The 22,859-nt window shown below is 46.6% G+C and overlaps 1 protein-coding gene across 1 annotated transcript; it reads right to left on the bottom strand.

The window, feature by feature from the left end:
* Positions 1 to 539: 539 nt before the first annotated feature.
* Positions 540 to 22,726, bottom strand: arvcfa (ARVCF delta catenin family member a). The gene is made up of 15 exons (XM_061801921.1): positions 22,614 to 22,726; positions 16,963 to 17,160; positions 15,932 to 16,452; positions 15,278 to 15,756; positions 13,977 to 14,160; positions 13,758 to 13,875; positions 11,466 to 11,640; positions 10,574 to 10,591; positions 9,047 to 9,174; positions 8,819 to 8,969; positions 7,302 to 7,494; positions 5,987 to 6,098; positions 5,671 to 5,758; positions 2,827 to 2,906; positions 540 to 1,952 (listed from the first exon to the last, which is right to left on the bottom strand). The coding sequence occupies exons 1-15, from the start codon at positions 22,632 to 22,634 to the stop codon at positions 1,860 to 1,862; spliced, it is 2,559 nt and encodes an 852-aa protein (XP_061657905.1). The 5' UTR covers positions 22,635 to 22,726; the 3' UTR covers positions 540 to 1,859.
* Between the last annotated feature and the right edge of the window lie 133 nt (positions 22,727 to 22,859).

Raw genomic sequence — 22,859 nt, 5'->3', positions numbered from 1 at the left:
GGTTTACGGCGGCAACGTAACCTGAATTTGCGCACAAGTCGAAATGCCGACATCAAAATTACGACAAAAAAAAAAAAAAAAAAAAACCACATGACCCTTAATTTCTGATTCCAAAATTACATCATAAATGGATGATTTCAATACGATGAGACAACGAAATATTTAACGGCCCTCTGAGGGGCCCCCCAGAAAAATGAGTTTGACACCCCTGTGTTCGAGATATAGATGGAATATTATGATAATATATGCTCATATCAAATTTGAAACAGTAATGTTTATGTAATGTAATCTGACAAAAAAAAAACATTTGTTTTTTTTGGGGGGGGCGGTAATCTCACAAAAACAAATAATTTTATGAGAAAAGTCGCCATTTTTGAGGAAAAAAAACAAGCTTTGATGAGAATTCTAATGCATGTACATATTATAAATATGGATTATATTCTATGAAAATGTTTTCATAAATTTATGAGAATATACTTGTCATATTACTTTTAAGGGTGTCGTAAAAAAAATGAAGTTTTCACATTTATGACAGAAAGTTGGCTTTTCCTGTGGAGGGAAAAATATATATTTTAGCAAGAATTACATATATGACAATAATGACGCGAGAAGAAAAGGTTGAACTTTTATGAAAAAAGGTATATATCTGAGAACAAACAAAAAAATATGTACAATACATGGACAATATTACACGCATAAATGTATACCGTATGCGTTCAGGATTGATGAGAAACTTGGCAACCTTTTTTTTTTATTTCTAGTAAAAATACATCTTTTTTTAAATAACATTATGACTTTAAGTGCTTTTTTCTTCTTCTATGAAGTACAGGCAGAAGTATTGATATATTCTTTTTGAACGTGAAAGCCGAGAAACATATCGGCGACTCCGCTTCTAATTATGACGAAACCCAATAAAAACCATTTTCTCGCATACGCGTGGGAAAGAAAAGACGGATAAAAACGAGAAATTCTGCACGGGATTTATTTTCATTCGACATCGCAATGCTATTAAAAATTCAAAAAAAAAAAAAAAATAGGAGCGAGCGACGACAAACCAGACTCGTTTTGAACGTAAAGGACGACTGACTGACTGGTCGTGCGGCTCGTACGCGTCCGAGAGAATCTCGACACGGGTGTTTGATATATTAAATATCACAATATAAATGCGCGCATTTAGCTTATTAACAGTCCATTTTTGTTTACACATTTACACATCTGGTCTCGGGAATCAAAGTCGGACGGTTTGAAGTTCCTCAAATGGCACGCAGACTTTGCGACTATTACCGCGTATCAAATTTATTACAGTGATGTAATGCATTATTAATATTTAGAGTTATTCTTACGCAGGATGAAAACTATTAATTTATGTATTTTGGCGGTGATAGTCCACCGCCCGTGACAACCACCAGGTTCCTTTAAACTGATAAATGCCAGAGAATCCAAAATACATTATTATTATTATCAATTTTTTGACTGATTCTTTCTTCTTCAAAGACTGAACATCGGAAAAAAAATGAATCATAAACTAGCAGCTCAATCTCATTGAAGTGTTTAGCGGTGAACGTGTCTTTGGAGTCGTACTACGTCTTCCACGGCTTGCATATTTAAGACTATTTCATATATGTTATATATATATTTATGGGGAATCTTGTCAAATCTAGGAAGAAAAAAAATAAGCATCTTATTGATAAATATTTGGCACATCATTCATTGCCTAGGATCAAAACAAGAACTACCGGTTACTGGAATTGTTGTTTCTACGCGTATCGATTTGCATAAATGTGCGTGTGGGGCGCCAAGAGAGGGTCTCTAACCGCGTGCCGTGGCGTCGGGGCTGTTAAATGGCCGCGATGTGGCGTTCACACCCACGAGTCCAGCGGCGGCGGTTTGTTATCCACGAGGCCCACGGCGGGCCTGCCGGCTCGGATGAAGTGCTTCCTCTCGCTTATCGCCTGCGGGGGTGGGGGGGGGTTTACAGCGGTGGGGGGGGGGGACAGATATGCAAACGTTATTGGACGTAAACAAGCGAGCTCGGAGTCGCTATAACGCTGCAACCGTGTTCGAATCCCAACCAGTATGGAAAAGCGTTCAAAATAAGAAACACGGTGGCGCCCTGAGATGCAAGTTTAATGCAGCCGTGACCACGCTCTTAAATCAAAAGACTTCAAATCATCTTTTCCAATTGAAATGAATGGAAATGCCATTAATTTGTGTCAGCATCCCTTACGGTGAAAGAAAAAAAAACATAATTCAAAGGAATGAAAAACAATTTTAAAATTTTTGTTATGGGGCGGGGGGGGGGGTGGGTATAAGCCAGAGAGAGACAAACTATTCATAGAGACATTTCACCAGTCGTTGTCATTTTTCGCAGAGGATAAAGATCATCTTTGTTTGATGTTTAGTTCGACATTACCGTAATTCCCGGCCTACGGAGCGCACCTGGTGACAAGAAAGAGTTTAACGCTAGAGTGGCTCCGCTAACGCTAACACGGCGGTGTTAACGCTAACACGGCGGTGCTAACGCTAATACGGCGGCACTAATGCTAACGCTAACTAGCGCGGCGGCTGTGAAAAAAATCGCGCCTCGCAGGCCGGCAATTACGGTAAATGTGAACTGGTCATGGCAAATAGCAGCTTGAAGCCTCTTTTTTGAAGAAGTTGCCAAAATTATGCTTATTGTAATAGGAGTGTGTGCGCTCACAAGTCAAATAAATATAAAAATTCCACCCGACAACGGCTGGCAGGGGAAATATTTCATAAATCGAGGCGGTCATATCTCAAGGCAGCGTTGTACACAGAGGTTTGATAGGGTGAACGTGGTCTTACCGGGACGGCGTCTCTTTCAACAACAGCTCCAATCCCATCTTCCACTCTATCGTTGGGCTCTAAACTGCTGGAAAACACATCTGCGAAAAAAATTTACGATATTGTATTAATACCATTTTCTTTATTTGTCTTTGAAACAAAAAGCCTCGCCCAGGTGATTTTTGTCAAGTAAAACAGGATAACGCCATGGCTGGAAATGTCACTGGCTAATTGCTGGGCCCGAAGAAACCAACAATTCTTGTTCTTTGCGATTTTCTGAATCTAATTTATTGTTTTTATTATGGTTATGTTTTCACACTCACATTCAAACTTATGGACAATTGGGCGTGTTCAGTGAACCTCAAGCAACCTCTGGCAAGAGGACAGGAAAACACCGACAGAAGTTGCCAGTCAGCTTATTACTCGAATGCAATTTTGTCACGAGGCGAGTCGTGAGCAGTCGTACCTCGGTGAGGTCGGTTTATTAAAAAGTGGCTGTAATAATAATCATACTCGGCGGTGCCGCGAGTAATATTTGCATATTTGGAGGTTGGATCGGAGATGTTGCGATCTGGTAGCATCTCGGTTTAGCTGTTAAATTTAAATTAAATTGATGGTGATTTTTTTTTTTGTTGACTGCGTTTTGAGATGTTCTATTATTATTATTATTATATCATTTTTAGTGGTCACTCGTGCTCCACTAAAAGTGAAAAAGTTTCTTCTCGTCTCCCGTGCAGGCTACTTTGCCGTTAAAATTTGCCTGTAGTCGTGTGTGAATGCCAAAAGGTGAGTTTGATTACGCAAAGCCATTTGTGTAAAGTGGCGTGATGTCAGAATAATTTTTGCTTGCGTGTTATTTTGGCTAGTATGCCAGCTAATACCATTGATGAGCCTCGCGTGAAGGTAGTTTGTTTATGTCGAATAATTTAACGACTGAACACAATCATTTATGTAACATGGGTTCATGATCGCGTACATGCTACGTGCGTGCTGTTCGCGCTTTATGGTACTCTCCCTTTCAGGAGGTTTGCTGCCACCTTGTGGCATCTATCCGCAATTACAAACTCATTTCAGCGAGGCTGTCAAGTGTTCTCAAATTGGTGAGCCAAATATAATCCATCCATCCATTTTCTTTGCCGCTTATCCTGACGAGGGTCGCGGGGAGTGGCGGAGCCTATCCCAGCTGTCAACGGGCGGCATGCGGGCACACCCTGAATTTGATACAAGACTTGATAAATATAAGAAAATATCAAATACATACACTAGGATAGAATGCAATACCATATGATAAAGGTACTAGACGGGGTGTCAAACATACGGCGCATGGACCACTAAGTGGCCCGATCCGTCCCGGAGGATGAATTTGAAGGTGAAAACAAATACAAAAAGATTTTGTGGCAGAGGGGATGAAGGATTGTTTTGGAGGATTGTGATGATCCGGTTTCTTAGCTGCTTATCCTCACAAGGGTCGGGGGGTGTGCTGGAGCCGATCCCAGCTGTCAACGGGCAGGAGGCGGGGTACACCCTGAACCGGTGGCCAGCCAATCGCAGGGCACATCAAGACAAACAGCCGCACTCACAATCACACCTAGGGGCAATTTATCCATCCATTTTCTTAGCTGCTTATCCTCACTAGGGTCGCTCGTAGTGCTGGAGCCTATCCCGGCTGTCAACAGGCAGGAGGCGGGGTTAACACCCTGAACTGGTCGCCAGCCAATCGCAGGGCACATTGAGACAAACAGCCGCACTCACAATCACACTTAGGGGCAATTTATCCATCCAACCATCCATTTTCTTTGCCGCTTATCCTCACGAGGGTCGTGGAGAGTGCCGGAGCCTATCCCAGCTGTGAACGCAAGAGGCGGGGTACACCCTGAACCGGTTGCTAGCCAATCGAAGGGCACATCGAGACAAACAGCCGCTTTCACAATCACACCTCAGGGCAATTTATCCATCCATCCATTTTCTTAGCCACTTATCCTCACGAGGGTCGCGGGGAGTGCTGGAGCCTATCCCGGCTGTCAACGGGCAGTAGGCGGGATACACCCTGAACTGGTCGCCAGCCAATTGCACAGCACATTGAGACAAATGGCCACACTCACAATCACACCTAGGGGCAATTTTAGAGTGCTGCATGTTTTTGGGATGTGGGAGGAAACCGGAGTGCCCGGAGGAAACCCACGCAGGCACGGACGGGGGAGGACACGCAAACTCCAAACAGGAGGAGTCGGGATCGAACCCAGGACCTCAGAACTGTGAGGCCGACGCTTTCCCGCTGATCCACCGTGCCGCCACCAAATACAATATACAATTAGAATACAATCCAATATATAAAAAAAAAATATACAAATGTACGTTTTGACTGAACAGGATCGTATGAAATCTGCCTTCTGATTTCCTTCCCTCAAGTGCATGGGAACCTCGGTTTAACGGATCCGCCACTGTGGCACTTTCACGGCCGCGTTAGACCATCCCAGAAATATTAAAAGTTACATTTAGGGTTAGGGTTACATTTCCCTCCAATAACTGAGGACCGTATTGAGCGTTTTGAAGTGCTTCAGCTGACCGGCGAAAGAGCCTCGAGGACCCCACAGTGACTTGCTTTAAAATTTGAAGGTTAAGGCGCGAGACTTCATTTGCACATATGGGACTTTCTCCCAACTCTGAACTCTTTAGAATGCAGGGAGTCAGCCCTGCCTCCAGCGCCGATGACCTTGACGGCGCGTCGCCGCATCCGTCGTGCCTTCCTCACAACTTGAGCGCCCCCCCCCCCCCCCCCTCTTCGGCACTCATTTCACTTCGGTAGACAATGACCGAAACAACGTTTAAAATTCACGGGAAAACCTTGCGCGGATGTTTTCTGACCTTGGGATTTGTCCATGAGGGGCAAAGTGATGTCGTCGCCGCTTTGCTTCGCGCTCTTGGGTTTCTTCGGCGCGCCGGTGGCTGTCGGCTTTTGGGGGGGAAAAAATATCGCAAGAAATACACTTTTCTCTCACTTTGCTGCATTAATTTAAAGGAGACATATTATGGAAAATTGACTTTTAATGGCTTGTGTTTTGTTGTTGTCCATCAAGTGGGAAATTAAAAAAATATTACTATCACAGTGTCACGTATTCGCCATTAAAATTGTTGAGAAAACCGTAATATGTCTCCTTCGCAACAAATATGTCCTTCATACCTTAAAGTGACTTTTGTTCCAGCCCGCCTTGTTGAGGGCGTTCCTCAGGTCCTTGTAGGCCCAGATGGTCTGGAGCACGTGGGCGGCGGCCCTGGTTTCACGTGCTGATTGGCTGAATTAAAAAAAAAAAAAAAAGAAAAAAAACAGTAATTATAGATGATATCACCACGCCAAAGGAAAGTATTAATTCGGCATTATAATGCTTGTGAATACAGCTCGGCCTTATCAAAAAAATCAGCATGGGAATGATGCAAATATTAAGTGCCCTGATATGATTGCATGCTTATTCTGCAAGGGTCAGAATTTTCGCAAAATTGAGGCAATAGAGAAACCCTTTGACAAAGTACCAAGAGAGGAACTCTGGTACTGCATGCGCAAGTCCGGTGTAGCGGAGAAATATTTTAGAATATTACATCACGTGTATGAGGACAGGAGAACAGCGGTGAGATGTGCCGAAGGTGTGTCAGAAGAATTTAAGGTGGACGTGGGACTGCATCAGGGATCCGCGCTGAGCCCCTTCCTGTTTGCAGTGGTCATGGATAGGCTGACAGATGAGGGTAGACTGGAATCCCCTTGGACATATGATGTTCGCAGATGATATTGTGATATGCAGTGAAAGCAGGGAGCAGGTGTAGGAACAATTAGAAAGATGGAGGGATGCATGTACTGGAAAGGAGAGGAATGAAGATTAGCCGAAGCAAAACAGAGTATATGTGCGCGAATGTGAGGGGCGGAGGAGGAAGAGAGCGAAGATTCAGGGAGAAGAGATGGCGAGGGTGGATGACTTCAAATTCTTGGGGTCAAGAATACAGAGCAATGGAGAGTGTGGTAAGGAAGTGAAGAAACTGGTCCAAGTGGAAGGTGTCTGGTGTTCTATGTGACAGAAGAGTCTCTGCTAGGATGAATGGCAAAGCTTATAAAACAGGGGTGAGGCCGGCCATGATGTACGGATTAGAGACGGTGGCACTGAAGAACCAACAGGAACCAGAACTGGAGGTGCCAGAAATGAAGATGTTGAGGTTCTCGCTCGGAGTGAGCAGGTTGGATAGGATTAGAAATGAGATCCTTAGAGGGACGGCCCAAGTTGGATGGTTTGGAGACAAGGTTAGAGAGAGCAGACTTCCATGGTTTGGACCCTAATCGGGACAAGCCGAAAGGAAAAGAGGAAATGCTACATACGACCTGAGATTCACTGGCAACCGGTGTAGTGAGTACCTCATATCTAGCTGAGCCAAATTCCAGCTCACCAATGAACCTAATGAGGACAAGCGCCATGGGAAACAGATGTATGGACAAAACGTTTCAGGGGTGTTACCTGGATCTGCTGATGGCGACCAGTTTCTGGACGGCGTGCCCGTGGACGAGCGCCCTGGCGTTCTCCTGGCTGTCGCTGATGATCTCGTGAATGGTGTTGAGGAGCGACACCACCGTGTCCCCCTCCAGATTCTTGGCGGGCCGCTGCTGGCCGCACGGCAGATTGGACACCAGGTCCCTCAGAGCGTAGCTGCCTGCGGGCCGGCAGTGGAAAGCAATCAAGTCCTTACTTGCAAAGTACATTTCTAAGTCTGCGCCGTAATTTCCGGTTTATAAGCCGCAACTTTTTTCCACACGCTTTCGACCCTGCTGTTTATGCGGTGATGCGGCTAATTTGTGGATTTTTTTTCCTAACGGCCGCAACGGGGCACTCGAGCGGAAAAGGTAAGAGTGAGACCGGCGAAATATATGTGCCGAGGAAGTGACTTTTACCGGTCTCACCCTGTTAGTGCTATGCTACCGTGTTACTCCAGTGTCTCAGTGTTTTTTACCGGTATGTTTTTTTTTTACCGGCCTTGTTAGCAAAGCGCTAGCATTAGCGTTAGCGCTAGCATTAGCATTAAACTCTTTCTGTGTATTGTCTCTCTCTGTAAATATCTCGTGTTTCAATGTGGGCCCTTGCGGCCTTCACACAGCTGCGGCGTATGTATGTACCAAATAGTATTTCCTTTACAAATGTACTGGATGAGGGTTATAACCAGGTGCGCTCTGTCGGCTGGGAATTAAGGTACATTCAAATTTAGGCATTTAAAAAGTTTGATTTAATTTTATTGTTAGTGCAGATATTTGTTTCCATTTTTTTAAGTGTCTGATCAATGTTTTTTTAAGTCTTGCTTTAATGATTTTATTTTTTACTTTTACCGGTCCGGCCCTGTTTGTGCTGCGCTAGGGTATTACTCCCATGTCTCATTTTTACCGGTATGTTTTTTTTAATCTGCTCTGTTAGCGCGGCGCTAGCGTTAGCGTGGAACTAGCATTAGCGTTTGTGCAGAACTAGCGTTAGCGCGGCGGCGCTCGGGTTAAAATCTCTGTGTACCATCTTTCTTTGTAAATATCACGTGTTTCAATGCGGGCACATCCGGCTTTCACACATCTGCGGCGTATGTATGTACCAAATAGTATTTCCTTTACAAATGTACTGGGTGAGGCTTATAACCAGGTGCGCTTTGTAGGCCGGGAATTACGGTACTTTTTTTTCCCACATTTACCGCAGGGAGTTGGATGAGTGTAAATCACTAAGTGGTCCTGAATACCTTAAAGACATGCAAATGGAATCTAAACCCAGTAGGGATCTGAGATCTACAGACTCAGGTCAAATAGTCCAGAGTAAAACAGAAGTGACGTCATCCCGAAGGGTGAAAACCTCTTTTTTTTTTTTTCCCTCATCCTTGTGACTCAGCATTTAGAGCAAAAAAAAAATAATAATCTTTGCTGCACTGTAAGTTCTTTAACTCCAAAACTAAATCCCAACGTCGCGTCAGCACCTGCCAGGCTTTGAAGACTTTCCGGCGAGTTTACCTATCAGGTCTTTATTGCGTCTGTCCATGGCCAGGTTCCGGAGCGCGATGGCCACCGCTCGCACCACTTTGTCCGCGTCGGAGCGGAGCAGCTCCACCAGGATGGGCAGGCCCTTCTCTTTCCGCACCGTGGCCCGAATGTAGCTGGACCACTGCGAGGACAAAAAAAAAAAAAAAAAAAACCCGGTCTAAAGGAGATTCGTCGGTACGCGAGCGAGCTGCCACTCACGGTCCAGTGTCCGGCGGCGAGGTTCTGCAGGGCTCCGGCGGCCGCCTCCAAGGTGTTGGCGTTGTGACTGCAGGCCAGCAGAGACAGGTAAAGTCTCACCACCTCGGGCTGGTACAGCAACTTCAAACCTGCGATGGCGGAACACGTGTCAAGGCCTTGAGAGTGCTGACAATAACACCAGAGGAACTATGGCAAAGGACGGAAAAACCTAGTTTGGATCAGCATCAAATTTGACACCTTCACATCCTGCATACGGTTGATAGCGCAACCCTGTTCAAATCCCAGGTTTTTCTGTTAATATTTTTGTTTTATTTCCTGAAAAGCGAGTACGGTAATTCCCGGCCTACAGAGCGCGCCTGGTTATAAGCATCGGCACACAGAAAGAGTTTAATGCTAGCGCGGACCTAGCGTTAGCGCGAAACTAGCGTTACACGCTAAACTCTGTGTACTGTGGCTTATAACCAGGTGCGCTAAAGCTCTTTCTGTGTACCGAGGCTTATAACTAGGTGCGCTCTGTAGGCCGGGAATTACGGTACTCGCTGCGCTAACGCTAGTGTGGCGCTAGCCCGGCGAGTACCGTGGTGCTAGCGTTAAGTCTTTCTGTGTAACGAGGCTTATAACCAGGTGCACTCTGTAGGCCGGGAATTACAGTACTTGCCGCACTAACGCTAGCGTGGCGCTAGGGTTATACTCTTTCTGTGTACCGAGGCTTATAACTAGGTGCGCTCTGTAGGCCGGGAATTACGGTACTCGCTGCGCTAACGCTAGCGTGGCGCTAGCGCAGCGAGTACCGTGGCGCTAGCGTTAAACTCTTTCTGTGTACCGAGGATTATAACCAGATGCGCTACCGCTAACACAGCGCTAACGCTAGCACCGCATAAACCAGAGGGTTGAAAGCGTGTGAAAAAAGGCGGGGCTTGTCGGCCGGAAATTACGGTGGTCTATTTGCGGGAAGTGCTTTTAAACGGACAATATTTCTCGCTCGGCACTTCTTTGGGATCAAAATCTTTGGGAGGAGGTTATAAACTGCTCGTGAGGAGGTTCGTGGCTGCACGGTTCAACGTCCTCAAGTAGAAGCTTCCGGAACGTGCTTGATTTGCGCTGGTGGGGGCGCGGCGTGGTGATGACATCCGCGTTCATCTTTCTCCAGCCACGTTTTAAGTGTTTACGTGCGACACCATCAAATATATTTGGACACGTGAAATGTTCAGCTAGGTTGTGAAAATGCCAGCATATGGAACGGGGGGGGGGTTTGGAGTGTGGTGGGGGGGACGATGGCGGTTCGAGTGCAGCAATACAAGTGTCCTCGATTGGGGCAGGTGCTGACGCCTGGTCTTGCATTTCAACTAGGCACCCCCCCAACTGCCCCCACCCCCGCATCCCACCGCAGCGTCACGCATGCAAAGCAAACAAGCAATCCGCTGCCTCCGCGCCTAATGGTGACGATCACCTTTTCTTTTCTTTTTTTTTTAAAAAAAAACAATCGCTGAAATAAAATATAAAAATATGAAAAAAGCAGTTACTGACCATGGCTGAACCACTCCTCTGAAGAACATGACGGAAAGAAAGAAAAGATTCATGTTAGCACACAAAACACACAAGCGGGATATATTCCATGGAAACTCTCTTTAATTAGGTGCTCTAATTAAAATACATATTTATTTATGACATATGATATGCTTATTTCCCCATCATTTACAAATCTAATTTCAGATGACCTCTATCAAGAGAGGACAAGCACACATTAAGGGAATGACTACACACCTCGCATAGTTTTATGGATTTTAGAATATATTATTAATACAACAAAATATCAGGATGAATAAACTTGATGATAAGGTGTGAAAATAAAACAAAAATACAGTACATTAAAAATGGAAAAAAATTAATGAATAAAATTTGGGGGGTGCTGAAGCGCATTAATGGCATTTCCATTCATTTCAATGAGGAAAGATGATTTGGGATTTGAGTGTTTTGATTTATGAGGGAAGATAAAATAACCACAATTTTTTTTTTGTTTAAAAACAGCAAAAATGTGCTTTTTGCACATTATTGTCTTTTTCAACACTTACTATTCATTTAGTGTCTGTGTGAAAACAAAATTTCGGATTAAATTTCCCATCTGATCTCTTCTGAAGGGCTCCATGATTGAGAATGAGAAGAATGCCTTCATGATAAGAATGCAAAAAAAAAAAAAAAAAAAAAAGAGCAAATCATATCATTTCTTTTGCATTCTTATTTCTCATTTTCTTTTTACATATTATTAAATTCCAGCCACAAAAACCTCTTAAGTGTTACTATCGTGAATGTGAAGAAACAGCGGGATGCCTACAGAATCCCTTGGACGCGCGCAATAAGACCGGCTCGAACCCTCCCCAAAAACTGATCAGAACTTACGAAAACCGTGTCCCGCGCCCACCTTTGGGTCTCTTGCCCCCGAAGCAGTCGGGCTCGTCGCTGTTCTTCTTCCGGTGCGGCGCCACCGACCTGATGAGCTGCGCGACGTGCGGCTCCTGCAGGCGCTCCACGCCCGCCACCTCCTTGTGGACGTGGTACGAAAGGTTGCGCAGGATGCACACGCAGTTCTCCACCGACTAAACGGGAGAGAACGCACGGGAAGGATTCCCGTCAGGTTAACCGTCGCCGATTAAACATCTCGTTAATTTGCGTTCTTGCGGCGGCGCGATAGGGTGCGAGCGTGACGCGCGCATTGCACTTGGCAACGGCGGCGCATCGTCTCAATTAACTTGATGGAGTGTGACGCTTTAATGACACATAAAAGTAATGCTTCCTGACTTGGAGCCAATAGGATTTTAACATTTGCCCCCCTCCCCCAAGTGAGCGGCTGCATCCAAAACAACATCACTGCAATGAGATGTGACATTTCCTGCCCCCTCCGAGCCTCTTCCTACATGCTCTGAACATCAACTTCCATCACTTGCCAGGCGACGATTAAAGCGGCACATGCCCACGTGCAGAGCGCCGTAGTGGGATGAAAACAACGCAGCGAGTTGGGCGCTGCCCCGTGGCGCCAGCAAATGATTATCTTCGCCCTCCGCTTCGTCCGCGCATCCATTCCCGGTCGCGCTTGTCCTCATTACGGTTACAGGTGAGCTCGAGCCGACTCCAGCTGGCATTCGCCGAGAGACGTCATTCCGGTTTATGAGCAGATTTAGAGTCTCCGATGAACTGAAGCTGACATTTGGCGAGAGAAGCGGGGCGCACACTGAACCGGACGCCGACGAATTGTAGCGCACATAAAGACAAACGAGCATTCACATTCAGACCCAAGTAGAATTTTGAGACTTCGATGAACCCTGCGGGAGGGATTTTGGCCCACTCCTCCACGCAGATCTTCTCTAGATCAGAAAAGTTTCTGGGCTGTCGCTGAGAAACGCGGAGTTTCAGCTCCCTCCGAAGATTTTCTATTGGGTTTAGGTCTGGAAACTGGCTCGGCCACACCAGAACCTTGATATGCTTCGGGTCATTGTCATGTCGAAAGACCCAGCATTGACCCATCTTTAATGCTCTGACTGAGGGAAAGCGGTTGTTCCCCAAAATCTCACAATACATGGCCGCCGTCATCCTCTCCTTAATAAAGTGAAGTCGTCCTGTCCCATGTACAGAAAAACAGCCCCAAAGTGTGATGCTACCACCCCCGTGCTTCACAGTAGGGATGGTGTTCTTGGGATGGAACTTCCTCCAAACACGGTTAGTGGAATTATGACCAAAAAGTTCCATTTTGGTCTCATCTGACCACAAAATCTTCACCCCTGACTCGACGGGCCTTGACATGCGCTGGTTTAAGCAGGGGAACCTTCCGTGCCACGCGTGATTTCAAACCATGACGTCTTAGTGTATTACCAACAGTCACCTTGGAAACGGTGGTCCCAGGTTTTTTCAGGTCATTGACCAAGTCCTGTCGTGCAGTCCTGGGCTGCTTCCTCACCTTTCTAAAGGATCATTGAGACCCCACGAGGTGACATCTTTGCATGGGGCTCCACTCCGATCGAGATTGACCGTCACGTTTAGCTTCTACCATTTTCTAACGATTGCTTGGACCTTTTTTAACCAAAGCTGCTTGGCAATTTCTCCGTTGCCCTTTCCAGCCGTTTGGAGTTGTACAATTTTGTCTCTGGTGTATTTGGACGGCTCTTTGGTCTTGGTTTTACAGATTGTATGGGGTGGACAGGTGTCTCTATGCAGTGAACGACCTCAAACCGGTGCATCTGATTCTGGATCATACATGGAGTGGAGGTGGACTTTTCAAGGCGGACTAACGAGTCTTTGAGGGTCCGAATTCTAGCTGATAGACAGGCGTTCAAATACTTATTTGCAGCTGTATCGCACAAATAAATTGTTAAAAAAAAAAAAATCATACATTGTGATTTCTGGATTTTTCTTTTTAGATTGTCTCTCTCACGGTCGACATGCACCTACGACGAAGATTTCAGACCGCTCCATGATTTCTAAAAGGGAGAACTTACAATATAGCAGGGTGTTCAAATACTTCTTTTCTTCACTGTATACAGTAAATGTCTATATTTAACCCTGTTATTAGAGGAATATTAATCCTGAACTGCTCCCGACGGTGAACGTGCCACACTTGGGTGCTGTCATAATCCACGTTAGTATCGTGTTGATGCCTTGTATAATTACAATGTAATAGTAAAAGTGAGGGGACGCCAGCCACTGGACTTTGACCACCGACCTTGTTGTCCGCGTCCTTGTTGACCACAGCCGAGTGAAGGGCGTGCAGCAGCGCATCCACGAGCCCTTCGCACTCCCTCAGCCGCTGTCGGGCCTCGGCTCCGTCCGAGCTGACGTTCCTACGGCAACGACATCGTCTTCAAAAAAAATGTCCTCGTTCACCAAAAGTACGAATTTAACAGCCGCCCGTCGTTTATTGCCCGACGGCGGCCGAGGTTACCGCAGACATCCTGAGGTGTTCTTGAAGACGGTGGTCCACTCGGCGCCGTGCCGGTGGGACGGGTCCGACGGCTCCCTCCTCCAGCCCGAGTGGGGGATGATGATTTCTTCGTTGAGGGTTTGCAGGCCGTGGTTGATGACCGTCATCTTCAGGGGCTCGTGCGACGAGAGGTTCCAAAGGGTTCCTGGGGCGACCAAGTAAAACTAGTTCGCCAAAGAGTCAACATGGTCAAAAAAAAAAAAGAGACTTCACACCGTTTGATGCTACCCACCATCAAACTAAACAAAAAAATAGCGACATGAACACGTGTTGTGAATATAAAGCTTGCTAAATACGGTTAATGCTACCATAAATGGAAAATGTCATTCACATATTGATAGTTAGCAGTTATGATTTTTACAACCCTAGTTTAAGTAACAGATGTTTGAACACAAATTGTGGGACAACACGTACATACAGAAAATATAACAATACTCACAGGCATGCATTCTTTATCCTCTACAAAAAAACACTGACATTATAGCAAATAGCTAAACTGAAGTTCTCCATATTGACATACTGAACTGAATTAAATTTGCGCCTTTTTCCGTCCCTTGCGATCAAATATTGAAAAGATACAATTTTGAATATACATTACTATAACTGTCCTCCTTTTCTTATTTTTTTGTAATTGTTCTTTTTTTTCTTCTTGTTCTTGCTCTTCTCCATGTTCTTGTTTTTGTTCTTCTTCTTCTTTTTCTTCTTCGCATTTTCCGCTCGTCTTGCAACACCACGCTGCTCCCCCACAGGACGGCATTGGTACTACACAAGACCTTCTGCTTTGGACCACGCATAAAAACACTTATACGTGATCTCATACCCTTATTTATTTAGCTAAAGTGGCTGCCTAACATTATCTAACACACTTAACCGTGAATTAATGTTATTTATTCATTTATTGAAGTTAGCTTACATTAGCTAAAACACTTACCCGTGACTTGATATTGTTGTTTATTCAGCTAGCAAAAGGTAAAAAAGGTAAGGAATTATTTTCCTTGTCACATGCGAGTCGGTCACATTTTTAAAAATTTGAGCTAAATTGTAAAAAAAAAAAAAATAAATAAATCAAAAAATGTATAACTTTACATAATCGATTTCCAAACAAATCAGTTATGGAAAAGTACTCTGAACACACCTCACACCACGGGATAATCGTTCAGGATCATCTTTCAGAGACATCTGACAAACGCTCACCTTTTAAAAATCAGCTGTTTAACCTGCTTCGGTGTTTCTGGCAATGGCAGCAGGTTCTAGAACCGTACCTGTCACTAATTCTTTGACCTCCATGCTGCTCGTCTTCCTCAGCAGTCGGACCAAAGCCTGGATGCCGTCGCAGTTCTTGACGGCCATTTTGTTGTTGTGGTCCTTCCCGTAGGATATGTTGCGCAGGGCTCCGCAGGCCTTTCGGTGAACTTCGGCTTTGGGGTGGTCCAGCAGGTCCACCAGCATGGGGACGCCGTCCAGCTGCCGCACCTCCTGCTTGATGCGGTCGTTCTCGTAGCACAGGTGCTGCAGGTAGGCGGCGGCGTTGGACTTGACCGGGTCCATCGGGTGGGCCAGCATGGAGATGACCTCGTGCAGGTTGGGGTCCCTCCAGCGGGGGTCCCTGCGGATGCTGTCCAGGCTCACCATGCTGCTGCGCTTGTGGGGGAACTGCAGGGTCTGCGCCCGGCACACGGCCTGGAAGAAAGGGTTCAGGTTGCCCTCCAGCTGGGCCATGAAGGCGTCGTCGTAGCCGCTTCTAGAGAAGACAAACAGTAAACAAAAACTTGTTTGGACCCATTGACAAGGGTGTTGGCTCGTATATCAGTATCAGTAATGACGTGAGTCTTGTTGGTTTCGATTCAGTTCCTGATGTATCCTGAAAGTGGTCCCCAAGACCCAGAACTGATTGTCCGACTCAGTGATCTTGTTACCTGGTTCTGGAAGGCTCCCTGAGGAGCTCCATGGTAGTAATGGGCCTGAAGTTGTGAATCCCTCCCAAGGTGGCGTAAGTGGCCGCCGGGTGGTCGTTCCTCACGTCCACGGGATTCCCCGACTGGTCCCCGAGGCCCTCGTCCCCCGTGGGGCCGCCGAATCCCGCCGGTGCGTAGCTGTCCCTCAGGAAGGGCAACGTGAAGTGTGCCCCGGGTTGGAAGTTTTTGCCTGGCCAGTAGCTGTGGAGGGCGGAGCTGCCACGGGATAGGCTGCCGTACCCGGCGCGTAAATCCCCACCGAGGGGTCTGTACCCCTCGGGGAGGGCGTAAACCCGGCTCAGCTGAGGATCGCTGGGATGGGGAACCAGCTGAGCGGCCGTCGTCGGTGGAGCGTGGGACGGCGCGACGTCAGGAATCCGCCCGTCTCCTGGTCTGACCGACGCGTCTGCCGGTTGAAGGTTCTCCGACTGCAAGTCGTCTGGCGTCGTCCGGTTCGCTTCCTGATCCACGGCCTTCAAATCCTGGAGAACCCACACATGTTATTGTGAAAAATATCCACGCATCCATTTCCTGAGCCACTTATCCTCACGAGGCTCGGAGGATTGCCGGAGCCTATGTATCCCATCCTATCCTATGCGTCCCTTGACGCGGGCCCGACTCGCGACGGCACATTTGGATCGGACCGCGAGGGCTCGCTTATTTCCCACGGCGACGATCGCGCCTCATCATCTTCCCCGGCTTTAATGTCCGCTTCCGTTAATTAAGGAGACCCTCTTTGCTGCCAAGTAATAATGATCCCACCTTAATTGAAAATAAGTTTATGTTCGAGTCTAATGAAAATGTCAAGGTCCAGCCGACGTTCCGAAGAAGATGAACACTACGGGCGTGTCCGGTTTTGGATGTTCGTTGCGCTGATTCGGCACACGTCGGAACCCTCGCGATGGATTTTACGGAACCGTCTCAGGGTCGTGCACTGAAAACGTTTTTTTTCAAGGACTTCGACGATCACGTTTTTGAGATCTACGGCGCACCTCGGTGTCGGTCTGCAGAGGCGTGCCAGCCTCGGTGGAGCTGTCGTTGGCGGACGTCACGGCGGAGGCGACCGACGTGTCCGGTTCGTCGTTGCTGTTGGCGGGAGGGGCGGAGGCGGCGGCGGTCGGCGGCTCCACCGTCGCCCGTTTGGCCTCTTGCGAGGGCGACAATGCAGGAGGCCCCTCTGAGCTCTGCTCCTAAAACACCCAAACACACACCAAAAACTGAGGAATGGCAGCCCGGCAGCGTTTGAAACCTTCGCCGTCGCCACAAACGCGTTTTTTTTTCTTTTTTTTTTTTGCAATTGCGCCCGCAAACACCTGCGAAAGTGTCGTTCTTCCTTCCCGAAACGCGACTTTCGTCCGTGTCCTCTCCCTGCACTTTGCGAAACGTTGGACGACGGAGCACGTTTCTTTTTTCTTTTTTGACAGCGACTCGACGTGGCGGGTGACGTCTTACGGGGTTGGCTGCGCGAGAGAAACGATGCTAATGAAGGGGAAGAAAGCGGAGAAGGAGGTTCGCTCTGTTTGTCTCCGACAGGCTCGGCCTTGTTTTTGGGGCCAGGAGGCAGTTTTTTGTTTAAAAAAAAAAAAATAGCGTCCATTTTATATGCCAAATGCCGTCCAATTCAGGGGGAAAAATATAGTTAAAAATCAACAAACACGATAACAAAAATGTCGTACAAGACTTGACTTCGCTGCGATTGGCAGGCAACCGGTTTACCCCACCGACAGCTGGGATAGGCTCCAGCACTTCTCGTGAGGATAAGCAGCTAAGAAAATGCATAGATGAATGAATTATTATTGACAGCCCCCACTAAAAGAAGTTTGTAATGGCGGATAGATGCCACAAGGTGTCAGCAAAGCTATTAAGAGGACCATAAAGCGCCAAAAGCACGCAGCTAGCATGTACGCGATCATGAACCTATGTCACATAAACAACTGTGTTCAGTCGGCACGAACCACGGTAAAGCGTTGGCCTCACGGTTCTGAGGTCCCGGGTTCGACCGTGCCTGCGTGGCTTTTCTACGGGCATCCCAAAAACATGCAACATTAATTGGACACTCTAAATTGCCCCTAGGTGCGATCGTTGCCTGTCTCGATGTGCCCTGCGATTGGCTGGCGACCAGTTCAGGGTGTAGCCCGCCTCCTGGCCATTGACAGCTGGGATAGCCTCCAGCACTCCCCGCGTCCCTCGTGAGGATAAGCGGCAAAGAAAACGGATGGATGGCGAGTATAAGACTTGGTTTGTCCCTCGCTAACTTCCCTCATGCGCGTGTGGGAGGAAATCCATGTCCATATTTGATTATCTGTTTCGCTCTTGACAGCCTTTTAATTGCGTCCCTTGAAAATCCAGGACAAATGATCCGTGACGCCATTACGGGTGAGGGGGGGGGGGTTATTAAACGTGGTAAACGGAGCGTGCGAGACACCAGAAAAATGGCAAAAGAAGTAACGTGACAGCGCCATGAGAAATATGCTGCATTTTTTTGTTGCTGGGGGGGGGGGGTAGTGCAATCCACCCAGCAGATGGCGCTGTGGTGATACAGAGGGCACACGGGGCGGTGCCCCACCCGCTTACAAAATGAGTAGCTCCAGTGAAAGCAGTCCAAACACCACCCACATTTTCTCGCCCCAAAAAATTACCTTGGGTCACAGGTATCAAACTCAAGGCCTGTGGGCCATATCCGGGCCCTGACACTAGATTTTACGTGGCCCGCGAAGGAAAACCATCTGCGTCAAATTCTGTGCCAAAATTTCAAGTTGTCATATATAGCATAAACGATAACGTTGAGATGTAAACATTTTTGTGTTAACGAAAAAAAAATAACAAACATTAGCGTTGATGTCGGATTCTGAAACTAATTCATAAATTTCGCGTGTTAATAAAATGAGGGATTGAAGACGGGCACAAAAATGAGTTTGACACCGCTGCCTTCGGTCGATCGAAGGCCTTCAATTGTCGGCGGGTGTTACGCTCGTTTTTCTAATTGACCGGCGACCAGTCCGAGGTTTTGCACACCCTAACGAAGGCGAGCTCGAGAAACGTGCAGCTCCGTAACGCTAACGATAATGATAACGATCATTTGCTATACACGTGGGAGTAAACAGACGGGAGTTGGTTATGGAAATTAAACCCCCCACCCCCCAAAAAAAAAGTAATTAAAATTTCATTGGGCGGAACAGCTGGTAAAAGCGTTGGAATCACAGTTCTGAGGACCCGGGTTCGATTCCGGAGTGTGGAGTTTGCGTGTTCCCCCCGTTGTGCCTGCGTGGCTTTTCTCCGGGTGGGCACTCCGGTTTCTTCCCGCATCCCAAAAAACATGCGACATTAATTGGACACTAAATTGCCCGTAGGTGTGATTGTGAGTGTGATTGGTTGTTTGTCTCCGTGTGCCCTGCGATTGGCCGGCGACCGGTTCAGGGTTGTACCCCGCCTCCTGCCCTGTTGAGAGCTGGGAAAAGGCTCCGACACGCCCCCCCCCCCCCCGTGACCCTTGTGAGGATAAGCGGCAAAGAAAATGCATGGATGCAAGTCTCATTGCACGCGTTCGGTTTCGTCTGAAAGGCGTCCGTACGATGGATGGAGGTGAAATCGAGCGCACGAGCGTGCAGATAAGATGGTGAAGGCGCTAATCAACTCCGCCAATTCTGCTCTCTCTCTCTCTCTCTCTTCTCTCTTTCTCTCTCTTTCGCTCCCTCGCTCTGCGGCTCTGAAGTGCCCAACTCAACTCTGCTGCATGACAAAAAAAAAAAAAAAACAACAACAAAAAAAAAAAGAAGGGACACGAACGACAGTGCTCCCTTCTTCTTACACAAGAGGCTCTCGGTCATCGCCTCGTCCCAGATGTGGAGATGGAAAGGTCACGTGACGATGAACCCCCCCCCCCCCACACACACACACACACCCTTCCTACAAACACCTTCGGGGGGGGGGGCTTGATTGGATATTTTGTGGAGTGGCGGTGGGGGGGGGGGCGCTAACCCATCCTCTGCAGACAATTTGATGAGGATGGCGATTGGGTGGGGTGATGTTGGTGGTGGTGGTGGTGGTGGGGGGGGGGGGTTATGGCGTCCAGACAGAAAAGGGTCGTCTTCCCCCCCCCCCCCCGGATCCGATGAGTCAAGCTCCAGAGGGGGCGCCGGGCCAGCTCTGACTCAAAGCTTATTCAAAGAAGTCGCCGCAGCGTCACTAAAAAGTGCACTCGCCCGGCCAAATAGGTCGCGATGATCGCTCCCAATCTGACTGCAGCACGGAAAGACAACAAGTGGGGAGCGCACGTCGTCATATCATAACCGGGCCCGGTTTCAGCGCCCCCCCTACCATTTCTGATCAAAATCAGCAGAAGTCCGGTTGTCAAACTTTGAGATTTTCAAACTACTCCTGCCGAAAATCAATGTTAAACCGGTTCAAAATGTACGATTGCAAAAACTGTATTGACAGTGTTCAGCGGCAAAAGTTTTGGGGATAAGCACCGTACACACCCAACAACAATCGGGCCACGTTTTTTCGCCTTCTGATCAGTCGGCAGAGGTCCGGTTATCGGATGTCTTTCAAAGATGATCCTGCAGTGTGGGCGTTGTGTTCAAAACAATTTGTCTCTGAAACTGCGGGCCCGACAATCGTAAGCGTTGAAACCGTTTAGTATTCACGATCACAAATATGAGTGATCATCAAAGAGTTTGGGGAGGAGACTCACGCAGGGTTGACAGATCCCGATAATGTTTGTATTTTTGACCCTTTTCAGATCGGCAATGTCAGCAAAAGCCCGATTATTGGATGTCTACTTTATCTGAACCGATTATCCTGTGGTGTGCGGTGTGTTACGAGAGATTTTCTCTCTCTCTTCATCTCTTTCCCTGAAATATAAAAATTATTCAGCACGACCCGCACCGCAGGATCATCGCTCAGGAAAATCTTTCAGCGACGTCAGATGATCGGTCTTTTGGTGAACTTTGATCGCCCGATTGTCGGTATAAGTGTGTACATCAAAATCTCGTCAGCGTTGCCGCACTGCCATTGGTCGATCCGCTTGCAGTCAGCCGCGCACACGTGCCGCAAAACGCATTGATCCGTCAGGTCGGAAACAAAAACGGGCCTTGAACGTCTCACGAGGGATTAAAAGGATGAAAAAAAATTCCTTCACTGTTAATGTAATATAATATAATATCATTCTTTTTAAAAAAAATTTTAATATTATAATCAGAGCGGAAAAGAAATTAAGATTCATATATAGTAAGAAGAATGGAAAAATAAATTAAAGTGACAAAAATAAAATGAGCACGCAAAAAGGAAAATTACAACCAAACAATGTGATGAAAGTAAAATAAAAATAAACGCAAATTTCTGTTTAATTAAAGATTTTATATTACTATTATTATAATATATTAACATTGAATATTTTGCTCAGAATAGCTCCATTTTACTGTGCATCATTTATCATCATTTCATTTAATAACTAAGACAATAATTGAAAATAATTCCATTTAAAATAATTGCATTCCATTTATGGTTGAATTTATTTATATTTTAATTTCACTAGTTTAAAGTCAGAACTCTCTTATGTGGCGAAATTTGAAATAAACAAACACAAACAATTACATTAATTTGAATAAATTATTATTATTATCTTATGCTTTTATGTAGATATATAATATAACTCTGTTTAAAATTTTTGAAATATTATAATAAGAGTGGAAAAGCAATTAAGATTCATATATAGTAAGAGGAATGGAAAAATAAATCAAAGTGACAAAAATAAAATGAACACGCAAAGAGGAAAATCATAACCAAAAAATGTGATGAACGTAAAATAAAAATATTTAATTAAAGATTTTAAGGATGACAGAAGAAACTCAGAATAGCTCCACTTTACTGCGCTGATGATCATTTAATTCAATAACTAAGAAAATAATTTAAAATCATTCTATTTAAAATAATTGTATTCCATTTATGGTTGAATTTATTTTTTCCCCCAAAAAACAACGCATTTTAATTTTACTAGCTTCAAGTTAAAACTATCTTATGTGGTGAAATGTAAACAAAACAAACACAATTACATTAATTGGAATAAATTATTATTATTATCTTTTGCTTTTATGTGATTGACTGCCATCGATGTAGAAGTTGGGTACCCACCGCATGTGGGGGGGGGACTAAGAAAAAAGAAGCCCGCCCTTATGACACAATACATACAACGCAGACTTCTTCAAATAAATATAATAATTCATAATTTTCTCCGAGTAAAAGTTGCCACCGCGGGCCCCCCCCCCCCGTAAAGAGTTAAATGCTGCATGGTCCGACTGAACGCGATACATCATGGCAGCACACCCGCCACGTTGTGTGCACGCGTGCGTGCGCGCGCGCTGTTCTCTTCCTCTTTTCCACTGTGCGTGTCCTCCCCCCCCCCCCGCCCCCATATTGAGGCAGCATCTCCTGACACAATCGAAGATCGGCACCCGATTCCCTGACACGCACATGCATTCCCAGACTTGATGAAGACGTGAGCGTGCACCTCCTCCTCCTCCTCCCCGTGCAAGGCAAGGAGACTGCACCGAACAGCGGGCAGTTTGCGCCTCCCGCATGACAGCGCCACAATGCGGGAGAGGAGCAGGAGGAGGACGCACGCACATCCATGCACGTTCTGTACCTCTTTGACTTGCGCAGGCATGCTGGAACCTCCTTCCGGTCTCTCCTGCAGATTGATGCGTCCTCCTCCTCCTTCCTCCTTCCCCCTCCTTCGCTCCTCTGCCTAATTCCTGCCTGTGAGCATGTGAGGCGGTTCAAACATCATCCAGCAAACACACGCACGCGCACAAACACGCCCTCCCTCACCACACGCGCATACTTTGCGGGCAGGCGCAGAGGCACGCACGCATTTTGTCCGACACAAACG

Source organism: Syngnathoides biaculeatus, chromosome 17 (genome assembly GCF_019802595.1).
Source record: "Syngnathoides biaculeatus isolate LvHL_M chromosome 17, ASM1980259v1, whole genome shotgun sequence".
NCBI lineage: Eukaryota > Metazoa > Chordata > Actinopteri > Syngnathiformes > Syngnathidae > Syngnathoides > Syngnathoides biaculeatus.
This window is presented reverse-complemented; position numbering and strand designations above follow the sequence as displayed.